The 23,042-nt window shown below is 47.7% G+C and overlaps 1 protein-coding gene across 18 annotated transcripts in view; it reads right to left on the bottom strand.

Annotated features, from left to right (window-relative positions):
• The window catches only part of SIPA1L3 (signal induced proliferation associated 1 like 3), a 309,889-nt gene that overhangs the window by 124,877 nt on the left and 161,970 nt on the right, over window positions 1–23,042 (bottom strand). For 16 of the 18 annotated variants that reach the window (XR_004973699.1, XM_036346836.1, XM_036346841.1 and 13 more), the window contains 4 exons: window positions 19,225–21,020; window positions 14,440–14,570; window positions 2,004–2,192; window positions 900–1,092 (listed from right to left, as the gene is read on the bottom strand). Coding sequence is in view for 17 of the 18 variants with exons in the window: in XM_036346836.1 (XP_036202729.1) it covers window positions 900–1,092; window positions 2,004–2,192; window positions 14,440–14,570; window positions 19,225–20,722 (2,011 nt within the window). In the remaining variant the exon portion in view is untranslated. The remainder of the gene's footprint in view (window positions 1–899; window positions 1,093–2,003; window positions 2,193–14,439; window positions 14,571–19,224; window positions 21,021–23,042) is intronic. The other 2 variants (XM_036346833.1, XM_036346837.1) reach the window with 1 other exon arrangement.

Genomic DNA, 23,042 nt, shown 5'->3' on the forward strand with positions numbered 1-23,042 from the left:
GACAACAGCTGCAGGCACCTACTCAACTGCATATTAGGCTCTATCAAAAGCTTAATATGCAAATTGTCCCCTCAGGCGGTAGACTGAATGGGACTTCAACCGGGAGTTCAACTGCTGCTATGACATGTGCTGACCACCAGGGGGCGAAAGGACATAGGGGAAAAGAAAAACAACCAGCGGCAGAAGCCACAGGGCCACTGCTGCTCCCAGGCACTGAGGGAGCTGGGCAGGGGGCGACCAGCAGCAGAAGCAAGGGGGGTGGTGGGGGCTGACACCAAGAAAGAAACAAAAAACAAAACAAAACGACCAGTGGTGGGGGGGACGGGGCCACCACACCCAGGCCCCGGCTGACAGCAAGCAGCTGGGCACAGGGCTTTGGCCTTCTGCCCAGAGGTCCCCACACACATGCACAAATTTCGTGCATAGGGCCCTAGTTACTGTATAAAAGGCATCATTCAGTACCCACTTTTCTGAGACCTGCTGGTCACGCATTTCATCCAGACTGATGCCTGTGGCCCCAGTTTGTTGTCGTCATTATCACCACACAGCATGGTGCTGTATGAATATACCACAGCTCTGATCATGCACACTGGGCACTGTTCTGGGCTCTGCGGTTATAAGTATGCAGGACATATGCTGGCACATGTGCATGAGTTCTCACAGGACACGTCTATCAGTGTAATTGCTGAGACAGAGTTGGTGAATTTTCACTTAACCAGAATATGCTGTGTTTTTCAAAGTGGAGTACTACCTGCACTCCCATCAGCAGAGATCCAGAGCTCCCATTGCCCAGGGTCCTCATCTGAGTATCACCAGGCCTTTTGCCCATCAGGAGGGCGTGCGGGGGTGGTTCACCGGTTCTAACGTGATCTAACTGGCTCCCCCACCAGGCCACTTACTCTTGACGTCCAGCTGGGCTGCGTACTTGGTGAACCCCTTCAGGCAGACCTTCTCACCCAGCAGGGAGAGGAACTCTTCAAAGGCGGGGCCGGCATCCTCGTTATTGTACATCTCCTCCTCCGAGCTCTGGCCTGCCCTGCAGTAGAGGATCCCCACTTTGTGTTTCCGGCAGAGCTGCAGAGGCGAGAGCGGCTTTATGGAGGCAGGACAGGTAGAAATGTCAGAGAGGATGGAACAAAGGGGGGCTTTCTTGGGCACTGAGCCCAGGAAATTGCTGGAGTGACAGGAATTTAGGGCCACAGCCAGAGGAAGAAAAAGGCATGGGGACATGTCCCAGTTGTCTTCTCTCTCTCCCTTCCTTCCATTACAGAGAGGCATGACAAGGTGCCCATGCCTCGGATTTTTAATCTATCTATGGAAGGCAATGCCATTCTCTCATGAAAGAGATTGTTGCCTGGGTCGGCTTCCCAAAGTAGGTGGATTGGAGCTGGCTAAGACTCTGCAAAAGGAAATTCTGAAGTGTGCAGGGATCAGTAGGGTTAACACTGTTTTTTTAGGGGGTGGGCCTGTAATAACCATGTGTTTTTGTTTTTTTTAAACATATCTCTGATTCCCCAGGTCGCTGGTGACTGGACCATGGACCGACACCTGACCTAGTATGAGCCAGGTAGAGGCTCTCCTGGGCTGAGAATCAGTGAGATGGTCTCTGCAAGCGGCCACAATTCTAACAGCAACTCTGAGAGCTGAGGGAGGGCCAGAGTAGCAGAGGTACCAGTGTGCAGAGGGAGAGAGAAAACCAGAGAGTACACACGTGCGCGCGCTCGGACACGGACACACACACACACACACACACACACACACACACACACGAACCTGGTGGTTCCTTTATCCCTAGACTATTTTCCTCCTGAGACACAGTTACATTCCTGCTCTTGGCAATCCCAGAATTTGATAACAGATTCCTCCTTTTATTGAAACTAGCTTAAGTTGGTTTCTGATGTTTGAAAAAAAAAAAGTGACCAAGACAGAAAATACCAGGAGTGGGGCTGCTGGCTGTGCCCCAGTGCGCCCGCCCCACACACCCTCACCCGGCCCCAGCTCACCCCTTGCTCGTCGAGCTTCAGCAGCTGCTCCGTCACCTTGGGAGTATTGAGAGCCAGCCGCAGGCAGTGGATGTTAAGCTCAGGAATGACATACTCCAGGGCATCCTTCAGGGGTAGGCCCCGCCCGGTCCCATGCTTAGTGGATGTGGGTGTGGCATCCTCCAGGATGGAGCCCCGCAGGGTGATGAGCTGCTCAAGGGAGAGAAGGGACTGTTAGGAGGCTCTTGGGAACCAGGAAAGGATCAGGGGTGGGCAAGCTTTTTGACAAGAGGGCCACAATGAGTTCTTAAACTGGACCGGAGGGCCGGAACAAAAGCATGGATGAAGTGTTTGTGTGAACTAATATAAATTCAAAGTAAACATCATTACATAAAAGGGTATGGTCTTTTTTTTTTTTTTTTTTTTTTTTTTTTTTAGTTTTATTCATTTCAAACGGCCCGCGGGCCATAGTTTGCCCACAGCTGGATTAGAACATATGTGCGATGGTCAGTAGCTTGGGCTCTAGGGCCAGAAAGCCCTGGGTCTGGATCAGGACTTGAACTTGATGCCTTTTGGCTGTGTGATCTTGTCTAAGTGACTTTCTATTTCTGAGCCTCATGTGTCTTCTTTTGTGAAATGGGTAGAGTGACAGTATCATAACCCCAAAGGGCTGTTGGGAGGACTAAATGGGACAGTGAATGAAACATAACTTTTTAAAAAAAATTGATTTCAGAGAGGAAGGGAGAGGGAGATAGAGAGACAGAAACATCAATGATGAGAGAGAATGATCAGCTGCCTTTTGCATGCCCCCTACTGGGGGATTAAGCCCGCACCCTAGGAATGTGACCTGATTGGGAATCAAACGATGACCTTCTGGTTCATAGATTGATGCTTAACCACTGAGCCATGCTGTCCGGGCATAACTTTGTTTGTTTTAACAGATACTGACTCAGTGCCTCCTAAGTGCCAGCCCTGTTCTAGGTAGAGTGAACAAAACAAAGACTCTTATTTCATGGAGTTGGCATTTTAATGGGAAATGGATTATGTCAGGGAGTAAGAAGTATAACAAATAAAATAGGCTCCATGAGATAGGCATTCAAATGGACACTCTCACTGTCATTACAATATTATATGTAAACATAATACCATGAGCTCTTATGTAAAACACCTGCCTCTCTGGCCACCAGTACATGAAGACTTGGGTCTTCAACTGTGGCACTCACTTTTTTAAAATTTTTTTTTAATTGATTTTAGAGAGGAAAGGAGAGGGAGAGAGATAGAAACATCAATGATGAGAGAGCCGGGGATCGAGCTGGCAACCAAGGTACATGCCCTTGACCGGAATCGAACCCGGGACCCTTCAGTCTGCAGGCCGACGCTCTATCCACTGAGCCAAACCAACTAGGGCTGTGGCACTCATTTTTAATCTGGTTTCTTTCTTTTTTTTTTTTTTTTAATATATATTTTATTGATTTTTTTTACAGAGAGGAAGGAAGAGGGATAGAGAGTTAGAAACATTGATCAGCCACTTCCTGCACACCTCCTAATGGGGATGTGCCCACAACCAAGGTACATGCCTTTGACCGGAATCGAACCTGGGACCTTTCAGTCCGCAGGCCAATACTCTAGCCAATGAGCCAAACCGGTTTAGATGGTTTCTTTCTTTTTTAAAAAAAATTTTTTTATTACCATTTTATTTTATTTTATTTTAATTTACGTTTTAATCCTCACCTGAGGCTATTTTTCATTGATTTTTAGAGAGAGTGGAAGAGAGAGGGAAAGACAGAGAGAAGCATCAACATGAGAGAGCCACATCAATTAGTTGCCTCCTGCACATGCCCTGACCAGGGCCAGGGAGGAGCCTGCAACTGAGGTACGTGCCCTTGATCGGAATCAAACCCAGGAACCTTTAATCCCCAGGCTGACACTCTATCCACTGAGCCAAACTGGCTAGGGCTCAATCTGGTTTCTTGACAAAATCACAATCACAGATACCACCAAGAAAACTTTCAGTCTGGAAGCTGGGAAGAGATACATAATGCTCTTTCAAGGCCTGCAGAATGAGCAGAGCTTCAGGATCATCAAGGAACCAAAAGGTTATGGATTTGATTCCTGGTCAGGGCACATGCAGTGTGGGTCTTGTGTCCCTCCTCTCTCTTCTAAAAATGTTATTCAGTTAGAACAGTGTTTCTCAACCTTCTGGCCCTTTAAATACAGTTCCTCATGTTGTGACCCAACCATAAAATTATTTTCATTGCTACTTCATAACTGTAATGTTGCTATGTTATGAATCGTAATGTAACTATCTGATATGCAGGATGGTCTTAGGCGACCCCTATGAAAGGGTCATTCGACCGCCAAAGGGGTCGCGACCCACAGGTTGAGAACCGCTGAGTTAGAATAAAAACAAAGTAGGGACACCTAAAAAAAAAAAATTCACAATCAATGGTTCTGATTCAATTGGTCTGTGGTGGGGTCCAGGCATATATGTATGTATGTATATATACACTTATATATGTGTATACTTACACACACACACACACATACACACACATTTTTAATACCACTCAGGTGATTGTGACATGTAGTCAGGTTTTAAAACCTTTAGTCAAGCCAATCTTGTCCATTTAATTCTACTTCCCCAGATGTTGCTTTCCAAGTTGTCCCTACAGCTGGCCACGTGACTAGTTCAGGCAAGGAGATGTGAAAGGGAATTCAGCTTGGGGAGGACTCCTGGGACAGATTTCTCCCTTATAAGAGGAAATTCCCTTTCACCTGCCCATTTCTTCTTGCTAAGGACATTGGTGTGCTGATAAGATGTTTGAAGCTGTGGCAGCCACCTTGTGATCATGAGGAAAGAGACATAAAAAAAAAAAAAAATCACAGAGAAGTCAATCCCTACAGCCAATTTCCTCCAGATTTCTTGTTAGATAATAAAGTAACACCCTATTTTAGTTTTAGCAATGGCTAGTCAGGTTTTCTGTTACTTTGTAGACAAAATAAATTCTAACTGATATACTTCATAACAAGTCACATTAATAAACTGAAGGTTCAGTTTATTGCACTGTATTTCAAGTATGATAGTAGTTATCTAGTTATATGTATAAGTCTGTTTAAGAAAGATTTTATTATCTCCATTTTACAGATAAGAAAGTGAAAGTTCACCCTGGCCAGGTGGGTCAATTGGTTGGAGTGTTGTCCCAAACACCAAAAAGGTGGTGGGTATAATTCCTGGTCAGGGCACATATCTTGCTTGTGGGTTTGATCCACAGTCAGGGTGCATATGGGAGGCAACTGACCAATATTTCTCTCTATCTCTCTTCCCCTTCCTTTCTCTCTAAAATCAATAAAAACCTATCTTCAGGTGAGGATTAAAAAAAATAAACCCACAGGTGATCATTGATAGTAGGGTAGGTAACTGGTACTCGACGCCTCCCACTACAACATCAAAATTACAACGAAAATACAGAACAACCATCATTTAGAACCACCTGAAATCTGGTTGAATGGAAGTCCTACAACTAGAGAAGTAAAGAAGAAAGTACATTGAGACTAGTAGGAGGGGTGGAGGCGTGGAATGGGCTGGTCCAACACCAACGTGTGGTGTTTTTTTAATTGGGAGGAGTATCTCGGCTGCGGAAGCCTCCCGTGAGGAGCAAGGTGTCCCAGCCAACACCAGACCCCTCAACCCAGGGTTCCAATACCAGGAAGAGAAGTCCCTGTAACTTTGGGCTGTAAAAACCATTGGGGATTGTGGCTAAGTGACATGGAAGCTGCTAGAGACCCAAGCAGTTCCTCTTAAAGGGCTGATTCTGGAGACCCAGGCAGTTTCTCTTAAAGGGCTGGCGCTGGAGACCCAGGCAGTGGCTTGGGGATATCCAGGAACATATGGGGAGGAACTGGATTATCTAACATCAGAGCAAGAACACAGGGGTGGCTTTCTCCCAGACAGCGGTACTCACAAGGGTCATTGTTACTATGCTGAGACCTCCTCTGCTGCAGAGCTGACTGCCAGGTGCCATATCTGAATCTCCATTCAACTTGGCTCTCACACTGTTTGATCCTACCTGGTGATTCTCTGAAACACCACCCAACCTAAGCTGTTTGCAGCGGCTTTTCCATATGAATGGCCTGTTATGGTTCAGGCTCCAGACTTTCCTAAAATCTCTCACACAAGTAGCAGCTGGCTTCAGGGTGCCCCATACATCTCAATAAGAGGCCCCATGCCCAGTCCTAGCAGCAGCCTGCCTTGCTTCTCAGCTTGGCCTTTCCTGAGCACTTCCAATCCTAACACAAGTAGCAGCTACCTGTAGATCGCTCTGCAGCTCCTGATGGGTAGCCCCAGGTAGGGTACAGACAGTGGCTGATTCTGCACCTCCAGGGGAGGACCCCAGAGCCAGTGCACCCAGCCTCAGACCATGCCAGATTATAACTATACATCCATGAGCGACACACTCAAGGGGCAGACTCAGTGAGCACTAAAGCTCCACTGAAGCAGTCCTGCTCCATAGGGGTGTCTCCTGCAGAGCTGCTCTTCCATTGTAGTTGCAGCTGATTCTCACAGCCAATTGGTCTTGGGGTCAATTCCAGCGACACCAACAGCAATCAAGGCTCAACTATAACAGGATAGTGCACACAGCCCACATAGAGGTGCACCTAGAATGCGCAGCTCAGGTGACTGGGAAGGCTGAGCCACTGGGCCCTACAGGACACCTACTACACAAGGCCACTCTACCAATTCCAGGAGACATAATAGCTCTACCTAATACATAGAAATAAACACGGGGAAGCAGCCAAAATGAAGAGATGAAGAAACATGTCACAAATGACAGAACAAAAGAAACCTCCAGAAAAAGAACTAATGAAATGGAAGCAAGTAAACTATTAAATACAGAGTTCAAAACAATGGTTATAATGATGTTGTCTCTTTCCTCATGATCACAATGGTTATAGTGAGAGCTTCAAGGGACTTAGTGAGAATTTCAAAGAAATTAGTAAGAACATCAAAGACATGAAAAAAGACAAGTCAGAAATAAAGGGTATACTAACTGAAATGAAGAATGATTTCAGGGAATCAATAGTAGAGTAGAGAATGCTGAGAATCAAATCAGCAATTTGGAATATGAAGAAGCAAAAAGCACCCAATTAGAACAGCAAAAAGAAAAATGAATCCAAAAATATGAAGATAGTATAAGGATCATCTGAGACAACTTCAAGCATCCCAACGTTTGTATCATGGGTGTGCTGGAAAAAAAGAGAGGGAGTAAGAAATTGAAAACCTATTTGAGAAAACAATGCCAGAAAATTTCCCTTACCTGGTAAAAGAAATAGACTCTAGGAAGCATACAGAGTCCCAAACAAGATGAACTCAAAGAGGCCCACACCAAGACATTATCAATTAAAATGCCCAAGGGTTAAAGACAAAGAGAGAATCTTAAAAGCAGCAAGAGAAAAGTAATTAGTTACCTAATATGAACCTATAAGATAGCACCCATGACTGTCATCTGATTTCTCAACAGAAATTTTGCAGGCCAGAGGAGAGTGTCAAGAAATATTCAAAGTGATGAATAGCAAGGACCTTTAACCAAGATTACTCTACCCAGCAAAGCTTTCATTTAGAACTGAAGGTCAGATAAAAAGCTTCACAGACAAGAAAAAGCTAAGAAAGTTCATCACCACCAAACCATATTATATGAAATGTTGAAGGATATTTTTTCAACAATTGAATCTAAAAAGCAAAATAAATGAACAAGGATTCTGATGAACAAAATACACTGATGAATAAAACAGAACCAGAAGCATGGAAGTATGGAACAGACTGACGAATCTCAGAGGGAAGTGGGGAAGGGGGGGTGGGTGGGAAGGGATTAACCAAAGATCTTATGTGCATATAGAGGCCCGGTGCACGAATTTGTGCATGGGTTGGGTCCCTTGGCCTGGCTGGCGATCAGGGCTGATCAGGGCTGGCCAGCTGGGAGGAGGGACCGTGGGAGGTTGGCTGGCCAAGGGAGGAACTGCGAGAGGTTGGCTGGCAACAGGAGGTTGGCTGTGGGAGAGCACTGACCACCCAGCCGGCTGCGGGGAGGGACTGTGGGAGGTTGGCCGGCTGCGGGAGGTTGGTTGTGGGAGCACACTGATCACCATGGGAAAGCTCCTGCGTTGAGCGTCTGCCCCTGATGGTTAGTGCATGTCATAGCTATTGGCCGGTTGTCCAGTTGTAATGGCTGCTTAGGCTTTTATATATATAGATATGCATTACCTATGGACACAGATAATAGGGTAGAGAAGGCCTGGGGCAGGGTAGGAACCCAGTGGAAGGGGATAATGGGGACATCTGTAATACTCTAAATACAATATATTTTTTTAAATGTGGAAAAAAGAAAAAAGAAACACCCCACAACTTAAAAGAAAAAGAAAATGTAAGTTCCAAGATGTTAGGCGCCTTATCTAAGATCATCACAGCTAAGTGGCTGAACCGGGTTCCAACCCAGGCTTGAGTTCTCCAAAGCTCATTATTCTTTTCCTTTGAAAATGTTTTTGTCTGTGAAGTATAATCCATAACACACATAAGCAAAGCTGAAGGAATTATCACAGAGTGAACATCTAGATAATCACCACCCTATACAAAACACAACATTCCTAGCTCCCAGAAGCCTTTCTGTGTTTTCCCCATGGCAACCTTATCCTGATTTCTAACCCCATAACTTATTGTGCCTGTTTCCTGCAGGTTGCGTTTTTTATATCTGGCTTTTGTCTCTGAATGCAATGGGTATGAGATTTGACCATGTTGCTGCAAGAGACTGACATTTTTACCATGATGGATTTAATCCACTCTACTGTTGACGAGCATGGAAACGGCTTTCAGTGTTCAACAACTGTGAGGTGCTGTCAGGAACATTCACAGAAGCACCTCTTAGTTCACATGAACATATTTTCTTTTGGATTTATACCTAGGAGAAAAATTGCTACATCACCAGGCTTGTTAATATGCAATTACACTGCACTACAAAGTTTTCCAAGTGGTTGTACCAATTTCCACTCGCCCACCCTGTCTGAGAACTCCTGCTGCTTTGCATTCTCACTAACACTCGCTCAGGCTGGCTACTAGGTGATGCCATATCTGGGGCTAGGCACAGTAGCTCCAGGACCACACCAAGATGGCACAGCAGAGTCTGCAGCAGTACAAGGAAAAAACCCTCCCCTGAGGGACTGTTAACAAAATACACTTGGGTTTATGGTTTAAAGACTAAGGAGGACCAGTTCTAACTGGTAAAACATGTTCACCCTATGTCAACAGACACAGGAGGTGGCGAAAATAATGTGTCATGACATTGATTTTAAATATACAGCTGACCCTTGCCAAACTGAACCTGGGCAGGAGGTGTGCGTGGAAGGAATGGAATGACCTCATGCTTGGGAGTTCCCAGTTCTGGTCTTGGTAGTTAATACAAACAAATCTCTTATCATAAGCAGGGGAGTACTGAAATAGATCATGAAAAGCAATGACATCTTACACTTTGGCCTTGGAACTATGGGTTCAATTAATGGACCAACAACAAGATCAGTGTATTAGTATCCTGCAGACACTGCTCCGAAGCACCCTCTGCTGGGACTAGGGAACAGCATGGACCAGAAATCCTCATATTCTCTTCCACAACGGAGACAGGTGGCCTATGGTCACATTTTGGCTCTGACTACTTGACCCCAAGCTTTTCCTTCCTTGCTGGGGACAATAAGTAGGGCACTGGCAGGCTGCAACAAGTGGCCACCTCTACTTTCTGACTGGTCCTGTCCACTGCCATGTACTACCTGGATTGTGACAACAGCCTCCTCCAGGCCTCCTTCCTCCTGCCATCCTGCCAAGTCCCTTCTTCCCATAGCAGCCCGAGTCAGATCATGTCTCTGCTCTACACAGAACCTGCTAAGGATTTCCCATCACTTTCAGAATAAAATCTACACTTATTGCTCCTCCTGCAAGGCCCTGGCATCTCACTGAGGGAAACTTGTCAGGTGAGCCACAAAAGGACCTCGGGGCCACGTAAACAAGGAGGTTCCTATCTACACAGATGGTTCTCCACCAGCATCCCTGCCTTTCTCTGTGCTGGGTGCACCCTCCTTTAAGCACGTTTTCCTGGGAGGCCACTTGGGAGTCAGTCTGCCTGGGTTTGAATACTGGCTCTACCCCTTCTCCAGCTGTGTGACCCTGGGCCCTTTTCCTCATCTATAAAATAGAGATAATAGTGCCTGCCTCAAAGGGTTATCAGGATTCAATAAGATAATCCATATAAGTACTTAGCATTGTATCTGGCATACAGTGAGCATTCAATAATATTAGCCATTATTACATGTACATGTGTCAAATGTATTTGCACAAAGCCACACATGCAGTTAAGAATTAAAAGGTCTCAATCAATACACTATTACATTTAATATAAGATTCTCCCTTTTCCACTTTGTACACTTAGGTACTGTTTAAATTCTTAACAGTGAGTGACTGTTACTTTTTAAATAAAGAAAAAAATAAAAATATAAACCTCTAACCTTAACAAAACTAAGGTTTGTCAAAAACGCACACTGGGAGGTCTAAATGGAGTTCACTGAGCTTGGTGGACCAGGCAGTTCCTGGTTTGGGTCTCCTTATGTCATGGGAGACATTGCCAGTAAAGGGGCTGAGGACAGGGCAGTCCTGGCCTGGGTTTGTCCTATCCAGGTTTAGGGGCTGACACTTAGGTGTGTGCTGCCAAAGCCCAGCTCCAAGTCTGTCCTTGCCCCAGTGGGAAGTTAGGTGCTGCCAACACACTCTCCTTTTGCCAGGAGATGTAGGCCTGCTTGGCTGTCTGCTTGGTGGCCAGTGGTGGTGGTAGCCATACGGGGCAGACCAGCCAGCTGGCTTGGAAAACAGCCGGGGCCCTCGCTCTGGCCCCATGCCTTGGTTTATAAGAGCCTGTTACATGTGTGTAAACAGGAGAACAGAACTCTGTGCATGAACTCAACCCTTGCTCCCCAGAGTGCATCTCTGACCTCGCATCAGAGGGCGATGGCCACGACAGCAGTGTCATCATAATATCTGCCACTTAGAGCTCCCTGCCTTGCAGCCTTGTGCTTCTACACCTGTGCTCTTCTTGCCACTTCAAGAAATGGGGCAGCACAAACTCTATTTTACAGATGAAGATACTGAGGTACCCAGAAGTAAATCCATCTACCAAAGGTCACTAGGCTAATGAGTGGCAGAGCCAGACCGAACCCAAGGCTGTCTGTGCCCAGAGTCAGAATTCAGTTTTGACCTGAGAAGTGAATGTGATGAGTGGTAAAGAGCATGAGCTCAGGACCCAGGCAGTTTGGGTCCATGTACAGCTCTGCCATAGACTTCAATGTCCTCATCTATAGAATGAGGATCATAATGAGACTGTAGAGAGAATTTGAAGGGTAAGTGCATATAAACACTTAGGACAATGCCTGGCAGGAATACTAGTATGTGCTAAAAGTGTTAGCTATTGTTGCTACTACTCTGAGGCTATGAAATCCTCTGTTCTGCCACCACGACAGAAAGGGTCTTGGGAAGGAACCAGGCAAATCTTGCTGCCTTTCCCTCCAACTCCAGATGATGAGGTCCCCGGGCCTGAGTGCCCAACAGGGCAGCTATGCAAGGACTCAGCCTATGGCTGAATCTACGTATGACCTGTGTGTGTGTGTGTGAGGATAAAGAAAGGGCTGCTTGTGGTTGTGAACTTCATGGTGGGTCTAAATTCACAGGACTGACTGGCATGGGCAAGGGGACAGTGGAATGAGACCACTCCCAACCGCTGACTTCATTGGCCTTTCCCTAAGTGCCAGGCCCAGCACTGACCACTTTATATGTGCAATCTCACAGAGCCCACACCAGTCCAATGAAACTGAAATTCCTAAGAAGGAAACAGGCTGTGAGAGAAGCTACATGCCCAAGATTTCACAGCTGCTGAATGGCCAAACCAGGATCCACACCAGGCTGCCCTCATACTCATTTCTCCTTCCTTGCTTTACTTTCCACCTTGTCATACACACTATATAATTTATTAAGGTATCTGTGTATTGTCTGCCTCCCCCACAGGAATGCAGCCCCATGAGTATTTTTGCTGCCTTATTCATTACTTCCTGTTCTCTCAGTGCCCAGCATAGAGTTGGTAGAGGGCAGTGCTGAGTGATTCTCTCTCTTTTATTAAAAAAAATATTCTTTATTCATTAGAGAGAGAGAGAGAGGGAGAGAGAGAGAGAGAGAATCAACATCAATTGGCTGCCTCCTGCACATCCCACAACCTGGGCACAGGCCCTGGCAAGGAATAGAATCGGCAATCTCCTGGTGCATGGGTTGATGCTCAACCACTGAGTCACAATGGCCGGGCCTGAGTGAATCTCTATGGGGTGGATAAAACTCCAACCTGTGGCCCTGAGCCTCAGGCCCCACCTGGGCAGACTGGAGGTTGGTTTTGTGGGTAGTAAGGAGATGGAAGGAGGCACATGCCAGAAATGGCTCTAAGCCAGTTTCAAGCTTATTGAAAAGGAGCCACAGCAAAAATATTGCACCCTGATCCAATATCTCCACACCAGTCTCATGACTCTCAGAATGTGGAATGCAGTCTGGTATTTTAAAAATCCATTCTACATATTCTATTTCCACTAACAACAACATAAAAATACTGACACTAAGCTGAGTTCACAACTCATGAATGGGTCTGACATAGAGTCTAAGCTGTTACTGAAATCCCAGAAGCAGCTGAGCTGTGGTTGGAGCACAGGCTGACACCTCACTGTACCACTTACTGGAGGGTGCTTTGGGCAAGTCCCTTAACCTTTCTATGACTGTTTCCTCATCTGTGAATGGATAATAGTGCCTTCATCACAGAACTGCCATGACATTTAAGTGAGTGAACACACATAAAAGGGTATAGAAAATGCCCAACACATAGTGTTAAACAGCTATAGCAAATATTATTAGTATTTGGTGATCACTGCCACTACACCTAGCAGTTTCCCATGTCATACAACAGTGTCATACAGTGTGAGCTCTCTCCTCACATTCTGCCCCAATGCTCATGTGGCCAGAAAGGCAAGGAGAGAGAGGAGAGTGCTGGAGAGACAGGGGTAGGTGACCACCTGTAAAATGGGGCACAAGGTTTGGGGGCTGCCTCCCCTCAGCTGCCACAAAGCTTCTGTGTTATCACATTCCCCCTCAGTGGGAAGGACTTCATGAGGGGTTGGGGCTGGGTTCTTAGTATAGCATCTACCTATCTGGATGAGTTCCAGGCTTGGCTGGCCCCTCACACCATGTCTGGGCAAACACCAGGCCCAAGGGGCTATGCAGGGCTGAGGGAGACCCATTTTGGGGGACCTTCCCAGCTGACAATTGCTTCTTTTCTGGAAAGGTTTTTTGGAAATTTCCATTGTTTTTGTTCTCCCAGTTCCCCTTTTTTTGGTCAAGCAGCCTCCTCCAGGTGGCTCTGATGGAAGTGTAAATAACAGTGCCTTGCGCCCTGCCCCAGTTTCCTCTATCATCCCTGATGACAATGGCTGGCCCAGGATGTGTGTGGACTTGTGATCCAAGCAGAGCCAGAGTCCTTCCCAGAGATTCAGCAGATAAGAGTGTCTTCCCTGTAGAGAGAAAGTCATAAAGATATAGAAGAATTGAGCGGCCAGTCTTCATTTTCCCGTGACATGAAGAGAGTTTGTTGGAGGCAAAAGAGAATGACATTCACAATCTAAAAAGCTGAGCAGAATGGAGAGATGAGGAGGCAGAGTCCTCTGGTGACATGGTTGGAGTGCCTGGGGCCACCATGCCAGAAGCTAGCCCTACCCCTGGATTTGCAGATATATGAACCAATGAATTCTTTTTCTGGCTTAAAATGTTAGAAGTAGATTTCTGTTACTTACAACTTAAGAGCCTAATCAAGCAGGGTGCCCCCAATAAGCCTTGTTCCTTAGTCACAGCTGACATGTAATCCAGAGGAAGGCCTCTGACCAAGCCAGGACAACGGGATTCTCCATTCAGGATGAAGAAATGCAATGGGAGTGTTTTGAGCCATCAGCATCAATAGCAGTGCTTTGGGCTGAGATTTCCCAATTCCTTGCCCTGCCCAGGCATGCTGCCTTAAATCTTTTTTCCACTCTGCAGGACACCTCATGGTCCTGAAAGAATCCTCTACATACCTTCCTTTGATAATTTCTTGCAAATAGAAGACCCAGGGCTCTGCAGTGAGACACAACAGATTCCAGTTCTGGCCTGGACACTCATTCACTTATCTTAGACAAGTTTAATTTCTCTGAGTCTTACTTTTCTCTTCTGTAAAATGAGGAGACTCGTGTTTGTGAAGTTATCGGGAGGATTACATGAGATGAAGCAGCTGAAGCGCTTGCCCATAGAACCTGGCACAGAGGAAGAGTGCACAGATGTGAGCAGCTATTATTTACATAATAGGGAACCTACCTCTCGGGTCCGGAAGATGATCCTATACTGGTACTGAGGCCCATGGTCCTTATGGTCCTCCAGCTTCTCCCGTTTGATGCTTACAGCCACTGGCCCTAGCTTGTCATCCACACCAAAGTAATTGGCATGCTCTGTGAGAGAAGAGTAGGTGAGTTCAGAGTCAGCTCTCTGGTGATGTCCCACGGCAGGTCTGCTGAGGGGATGGCGGGTGTAGGCTCTCAGCCCGGTCACGGCCACATTCAATGGAGAGACCATAAGAGGTGAACGCCCATCATACTACACCATATCTGCCAAGTCACACAACTTGAGCTTCAGTGCTCTCTCAGAAATGAGGGCCCTGACATTACCCACAATTCATAGAGCTGATGGGAGGGTAAAATAAAGCTACAAATATAAAATGCTCAGTGTGGTACACAGCACGTAATAAACCCAGTGTCATTGTGATTCTTCTGTATTTGCAAATGTTCATCAGTTTAGTTGCCAAATTACCTCTCATGAAATGGCTAACACTCTAGAAGTGATTAAGATTCTAGCTAAAGAGCCTTTGAAGCCTGACTAGCAATGTTAGATGTTTGGCCCAAGTCACTTGATAGTCTTCTCATCAGTAAAATGGGATCAGTAAGTATGGACCCACTTCTCAGTATGATTGTGAGAATGAAGTTAAAAAGTACTAAACACTCAGCACAGAGCCAGGCACACAGCAAGCAAGTGAGCAGTGCTAGCTATTACTATTCCCAGGGCATAATGTTTGTCACAGAAAAAGGACCATGATTCAGGTCCATAAGCATCACCTTTATCTGATCACATTTCTGTAGACCCAGGAAACTTAACCACTACTCTTTTTTTTCCCTTGTGCTGACATAGCCATTAAGGAGTCATGGAGGAAGTCTCTTGCTCTTTCCAGGAAACGACAGCTGTCTCACCCCCTTTCTAAAACATGCAGCTGTTTTATTATGCTTCGAGAAAACTGTTCTTCCTGATGTATAACCCAAGTATCTCCTGCCTGTGGTGGATATCCATCAGCAGTCTGACTTGATCCAAGTTCATGAAGTCAGCATCTACCCACTGTTAGAAATTCCTTCCCATCCAGTGCTCTGATGTTGATCTGATGTTTCATGGGATGCTCTTGCAAATCAAAGGTTTATCTAAGGCAGGGGTGGGCAAACTTTTTGACTCGAGGGCCACAATGGGTTCTTAAACTGGACCGGAGGGCCGGAACAAAAGCATGGATGGAGTGTTTGTGTGAACTAATATAAATTCAAAGTAAACATCATTACATAAAAGGGTACGGTCTTTGTTTTTTTTTTAGTTTTATTCATTTCAAACGGGCCGAATCCGGCCCGCGGGCCGTAGTTTGCCCACGGCTGATCTAAGGCCCAAGTAATATGTTAGTTAATGACCCAATCAGAACAGCACCTACAGTGGGTTCAATAATTTCCCCAGCTGGCAGAGAACAGAGTAAATACTATACTCCACAAATACCAGTTCACTCCTGAAGCGGTTGTTGGGTTTGTTTTTTTAATACACTAATGCATACCCAGGTATCTCCCAATTGGTCCTGGCATACAGTAGGCACTCAATAAATAATGACCAACGACTAATTAATTTATGAGCTTCTAGGGCTACAAAAAAATACTTTTTTAAAGTAAGCTGCTTTTTAAAAAGTTACGTAAGTACTTACTACCAGCCTGATGAAGAGCTACATGTTTTAATGTACAATCCTTTTTGATCCTCATGACAGTTCTTTCATGTAGGTATTTCTAGGTGTGAGTTGAAAAGACTGTATCCTCTGTTAATTAGGTACAAAATTAATATGCACAACCGTATACATATGTATATGTAATATGTATACAAAATGAATATGTACTAATATCAAAACCCAGTTTTGATGGGTTATTCAAATCCATTTCCATCTTATTGTTTTGGCTCCTAGATCCATCAATTTCAATGAGAGGCCCTGTTAGCTGCTGCCACTGATTATGGATTTGTTCACTTCTCCCTGTATACATATACATATGCCCCTAAACCAGGTTGGCAAATACAAAGGTTCACAACTATTAGAGCTTTTTGGTAAATTTTTAAATATCAGCATGAAATGGCCTTTTCAGTTCCTCCTAAAAGAGCTTTTAGCCTTGAAATACATTTTGTGTGATACTGAGGTTGCCTTACCTGCTTTCTCTTGGTTAGCAATGGACTGAAACTTCTTTTTTAATCCCTTTATTTTCAATTTTTGTGTCATTTTGTTTTTGGGCATGTGATACTACTACAATCATGTCTATTCCTCACATGAGGACATGGAAGAAATGTGTCATGTAGTTAATAAGCTATGGAATGAGCCCTGACTGGTTTGGCTCAGTGAATAGAGCATCGGCCTGTGAACTGAAGGGTCCCAGGTTCGATTCTGGTCTAGGGCATGTACCTTGGTTGCGGGCACATCCCCAGTAGCAGGTATGCAGGAGGCAGCTGATCGATGTTTCTCTCTCATCGATGTTTCTCTCTCATCGATGTTTCTAGCTCTCTATCCCTCTCCCTTCCTCTCTGTGAAAAGTCAATAAAATAGATTAAAAAAAAAAAAAAAAAAGCTATGGAATGAACACCCCAAGCCCAGGGCTGCCTGACTCCAGAGACTGTACTCTGAGCCTTGCAGGATGACCGAATTGATACTGGTTATGCTTGAGTAGGACACTGCTTTAAAAATTTTTTCAACTAGTTGCTATGAAGTATTAGCTGCCTATCCATTCATCCCTTCTTCCTTTTTAGGAAAACCCTCTAATCTTGGGGGAAGAAAAAAAAAAACGACTATGTCTAGGTAAAAACCTCTATTACCCAGCCTGCCTTGCAGATAGGAGCAGACAATAAGCAGTAACAGTTGGATGGGTTTCTGAGAAAACTCTTTAAAAGGGAGTGACTTGAGCCCTGACTGGTTTGGCTCAGTGAATAGAGCGTCGACCTGCGGACTGAAGGGTCCCAGGTTCAATTCCAGTCAAGGGCATGTACCTTGGTTGCGGGCACATCTCCCATAGGGGGTGTGCAGGAGGCAGCTGATCGATGTTTCTAACTCTCTATCCCTCTCCCTTCCTCTCTGTAAAAAAAATCAATAAAAATATATTTTTTAAAAAAAGGGATTGATTGACAGGAGGTCTGCCTTTTTGCCCTTATCCTGTTCTCTTTTTCTCTGCCTGGAAACATGCATGAAATGGCTGGAGCTCCAGCAACCATCTTGGACTAGGAGACCACCTGAGGTCTGGAGACCATGTACTAAGGTTGGCATTCCACTGATGCTGAGGAGTAACAATACCAGCCCTGGACTGCTGATCTCTGAACTTCTTCATGAGAGAAATAAACTTCTATGCTGTGTAAGCCTGCTACTGGTAGTTGTAAGCAATTGTGAATTGATTCAGCTACCAGCATTAAAACATTAGAAGAATTCACCTTTTAAAAAATTTGAATTTTAGGAGAATCTTGAAAAAAATCAGAAAGGATGGCAACCCTGGGTTTGTCTGCATTTCCTACATGACAACGATGAGCTGGACCTGAGCAGGAGCTGCCCTGTGCTTAGTCCCTGGTTGGTGTGCTTCACTTCTGTACATGTCCTGCCTGGGTTTGTGGTCTCTGCACTATGCTATGTTGCCTCGTGGAATTGCCCCACCAGCACCAACAAATTTAATGATATATGAAGCCTGTCTCTCCCTGGTGTTAATGACTTCAAAACATCAATAATTCCACCTTCAAAGGGGATCCAGAGTCTGCCTATTTCTTCCCTGCCCCTATCCTAGATGTGTCTAGCATCGCCTTCTTCTTGGCTCTCTACCCTGAGAGGGAGGCTGTGAACATTGTCCTCTCCTGTTCAGAACCTCCTGCAGCTCCATCTCACTTGGGGTAAAAGTGAGAGTCCTCACTATGGCCCACAAAGTCCCATATGATCTGTCCCTGTCACCTTTCTGCCTTAGCTCCTTCTCTTCTCCCCCAGTCGTTCACCCCAGCAACAATGGCCTTCTTCCTATTTGGTGTTTCAGGACTATCGTACTTATTGTTCCCTGTGCTGGAAACACTGTCCCTAGTTTTCCTCCCCTACCTCCTTCAGCTCAGTACTCAAATGGCACCTACTAGGAGGTTCTTCCCAACCATTCCCTATTGAAAATCGTAACCTCCCACCCTGACACTTTATTTTTCTCTTGGCTGCTTTACTTTTCTCCATAGCACTTCCCATCATATGACACCTTACATATTTTATCTATATATCTAGTTTTAAAAATATGTTTTTATTGATTTCAGAGAGAGAAGGGATATGGAGAGAGATATAGAAACATCAATGATGAGAATCATTGATAGGCTGCCTCCTGCACACCACCTACTGGGGATCGAGCCCACAACCCGGGCATGTGCCCTGACCAGAAATTGAACTGTGACCTCCTGGTTCATAGGTCGATGTTCAATCACTGAACTACGCCGGCCAGGCCATTTATCTAATTTTATTGTTTGCCTTACACCCACCCCTAAAACATTATAGTGCTAGGAAAACAAGATTTTTGTGTTTAACTGTCCAATACTGTATCCCCAGGTTCTAGAGAGTGCTGACATACGGTGAACCAGGCACATGTTTGCTAAATAAATGCCTACCTATTGCCTCACATAGCTCAAGGTTTTGGTGTGCCAGCCCTGTGTCCTGAGGCTTGCTCACTAAATCTTCACAGCTCTGCTCTGACATAGTTCCCAGCACACAATGAGGGAATGAGCAGGGGAGTCTCAGAGACAAACTACCGCCCGCCTGCCTGCCCCAGTCACCTTTGCCCACGAAGTAGTCCTGGTAGTAGCGGGCGCCCAGGTCCACATGCTCGATGCTGTACTGCTGCGGGCGACTCTGCGTCCTCTGTTGCTCCTTGGGCACCTCCAGCACAGAGATGCTGGCGTTGGTGCGGTAGGTGCTGGGGTCGGCCAGGCGGCACTCGCTCCCACCCAGGGAGGCGGCTGAGGCCCGGGAGAAGCTCACATTGCGCTCACACTCGCCACCGATCTCATTGCGGAAGTGTGGGCAGCTGAGCAGCAGGTCATTGCTGTTGTCATCGCCCAGGTCCTGCTCCAGGTTCTCCTTGTAGTTCAAGTCCTCCATACTGGTGAAGGCCGGGTCCAGGCCCCCAAGGCCATGGGCCCGTGACACTATGAGGGACTCCATGGCCGAGGCGGCTGAGGCCCCAGTGGTGGTGTTCCGCCTCTGGGCTGAGGACACCCTGTTGGCAGCCGCCTCATGGAGGTCGAACAGCATGCTTTGCACATCAAAATGGGCGAAACTCTTCTGGCAGACCCATGGCCTGGTGACCTCCGGGGGGCTCCGCCCTTCCTCTGCCTCCCCTGGGGACCGGCCAGTGTCACCTTCTGGTTTATTGCTCCTCAGCTTCCGGAAGATGGACGAGTCCACTGTGTCCCCACTGCCCAGGCCCCGCACAGGCTTCTTGCGGGCCCTCTCCTTCTCCTTCCCGGGCTGTAGTGGGAGAAGGTTGTCCCTGGTGGGCTGCTCGTGGCGGAGATCTCCCTTGGCTCCGCTGATGCTCCCTGGAAGGTGTGGGCCTGAATGGGCCTGGAGGAGCTCCGTGAGGTTCTGGGAGCCCTGGGCCTCTGGCTGCTCGTTCCGGAACTCGTTGAGAATGTCAAAGAAGCTTTGCTCAGGCATGCCCTGCACATCGATAGAGGAGGTGCTCCCATATTCACGGAAGAGAGGCAAGGCCCCCATGAGCCTACCCCCCTTAGTTTCCCCCATGTCCTCCATGTCACACTCGCTGAGGGTGAGCTCACTGCTGCTGCGATGCCGCAGGGGGAGAAAGGCCCTGCCAGGGGACCGGGGCCACCCGTCCTGGAATTCCACATCTTTGGACCGTCTCCTGGAGAGTCGGTGGAAGGCCCGGGACCCTGAGGAGGCTGGGGTGTTGGCGGCAGGCTCTCCATTGTGTATGCTCCTCATGGAATGGGCCACCTTTGTGGTCTTTGTGCCATCTGTGTCCTGTGAGGGGCTCGGGTTGTTCTGCTCTCTCAGGGCCTCTCTCTTGGGTGGCCAGTCAGCCACTCTTGCACGCACACCCATCTTGGGCACTGTGGGGGTGGTGGGACTGGGGCGGGTGATGGCAGTAGCTGGGCTCTCACCAACAGGCTGGGGCATGCCATTCTGGACCCAGAATCCCATGGGAGCATAGTCTCCTGTTTGGGGCCCGGGGAGGACATTGGCTCCCCTAACCCCACAGCTGGCTGCCAGGTCCATGCCATCATTGGGAATGGGCCGATAAGTGGTCATAGTCCACAGGCACTGGAATGCTTTGGCCCCTGTAAGCTGTAGAGTAACTTTATGGGGTCCTCTGGCCCTCAGCCATTGTTCAGGGCTGCCAGTCCCAGGATGAAGGATGCTGGCTCCTGAAGCCTAACAGAAAGGTTGTGAGTCTGTGGAGTCCAATTCTCCACCATCGCTGTGGAAAACCGAGCCGGGACAACCTCAGGAGGCAGGTGTTGTCCCGGGAGCTACAGACTGAGTGGTTCAGCAGGGCAAAGCAAACAGCAGATGGAGGAGAGGGCCAGCAGACTGCAGGGGTGCCATGCTGAAAAGGGAGAAAAGGCAAAGGTGAGATGTGACATTACTGCTTCCAGAGAGTGACTTTTTTGGACAGCTTCACTCACTTAAAAAATCTTTTTATTATGGATATTTCCAAACATATCCCAAAGCAGAGAGAAGACTATGAAAAACCACCCCACCAATTTCAATAGCCATCCTATCTAATAAAAGAGTAATATGCAAATTGACCGTCACTCCAACTCACAAGATGGCCGCCCCCATGTGGACACAAGATGGTCAGCAGGGGCGGGCAGTTGGGGAAGATTAAGCCTACAGGGGGAGGGCATTAAGAGAGGACCAGGCCAGCAGGGGGAGGGCAGATGGGGGCAACCAGGCCAGCAGGAGGAAGGCCAGTTGGGGCCAACCAGGCCAGCAGGGGAAGGCAGTTGGGGGGGGGACCAGGCCAGCAGGGGGAGGGCAGTTGGGTGCGACCAGGACAGCAGGGGGGGGCAGTTGGGGGTAACCAGGCCAGCAGGGGAGGGCAGTTGGGGGGGACCAGGCCAGCAGGGGGAGCTGTTGGGGCAACCAGGCCAGCAGGGGAGGGCAGTTCTGGGGGACCAGGCCAGCAGGGGGAGGGCAGTTGGGGGCAACCAGGCCAGCAGGGGAGGACCAGGCCAGCAGGGGGAGGGCAGTTTGGTGTGACCAGGACAGCAGGGGAGGGCAGCAAGAGAGGACCAGGTCAGCAGGGGAGGGCAGTTGGGGGCAATCGGGCCAGCAGGGGAGCAGTTATGGGCTGATCAGGCTGGCAGGCAGAAGCAGTTAGGGGCAATCAGGCAGGCAGGCAGGCGAGCGGTTGGGAGCTAGCAGTCCTGAATTGTGAGAGGGATGTCTGACTCCCCATTTAGGACCGATCCCACACCAGGCAGTCGGACATCCCTAAACAGGCAGTCGGATATCCCTTGAGGGGTCCCAGATTGGAGAGGGTGCAAGTTGGGCTGAGGGACATACCCCCCGCCCCCCCCCCCACTGTGCATGAATTTCGTGCACCGGGCCTCTAGTCCTATATAATAGAAGCCTAATATACTAAGTGCCTGGTCATCTGTTCAAGCAATCTAAGTGTAATATGCTAATGATATGCTAAGGCCGCTCAAATGCTCACTATGATGTGCACTGACCACCAGGGGCCAGATGCTTCAAGTGGTAGGTTAGCTTGCTGCTGGGGGCTGGCCGATTGGAACTGAGTGAGATGGGCTGGACACGCCCTGGAGCCCTCTGGCCCACATTGTGCACTGGTGGGGTCTTTCAGCCTGGCCTGCACCCCATCAGGGGATGTTGGCGAGCTGGTTTCGGCCCAATAGTGGAACAACTGGCTGCTATGATGAGCAATGACCACCAGGGGGCAGACACTCAATGCAGGAGCTGTTCCCTGGTGGTCAGTGTGCTCCCACAGGGGGAGTGCCGCTCAGCCAGAAGCCAAGCTCATGGCTGGCGAGTGCAGCAGCAGTGGCAGGAGCCTCTCCTGCCTTCGTGGCAGCACTAAGGATGTCCGACTCCCGGCTTAGGCCTGCTCCCTGCAAGGAGCAAGCCTAAGCCATCAGTTGGACATCCCCTGAGGGGCTCCTGGACTAAGACAGGGCACAGGGTAGGCTGAGGGACCATCCCCCACCCCTGCCAAGTGCATGAATTTCGTGCACCGGGCCTCTAGTATATTATAGTATTCTTCACTCATCTGTGAGAGATATACTTTAAGACCACCAGTAGAACCCTATGTATTATTATGCTTTTTCCCATACATATAACTATGATAAAGTTTAACTTATAAATTAGGCAAAGTTCCTCAGATAACACCTGGGACTCTACAGACACCCTGCCAGGGACCTGCTACCTCAGCTTGGGTCCCTCGGTCAACGAATCTCCAGCCACCCTGGGCGCAGGCTCCTGTGAGTTCTGAAGCATGCTGCCCCCTGACCGGCCCAACGCCTTAGCCTGGGGCACTGCAAAAACGCAAACAGCAGACACGTGAGCAGCCCACTCCAGTCCAAGGAGCAGCAGCCCCGTGAGCAGCCTG

The sequence above is a fragment of the Myotis myotis genome, unplaced genomic scaffold (assembly GCF_014108235.1).
Source record: "Myotis myotis isolate mMyoMyo1 unplaced genomic scaffold, mMyoMyo1.p scaffold_m19_p_19, whole genome shotgun sequence".
Taxonomy (NCBI): Eukaryota; Metazoa; Chordata; class Mammalia; order Chiroptera; family Vespertilionidae; genus Myotis; species Myotis myotis.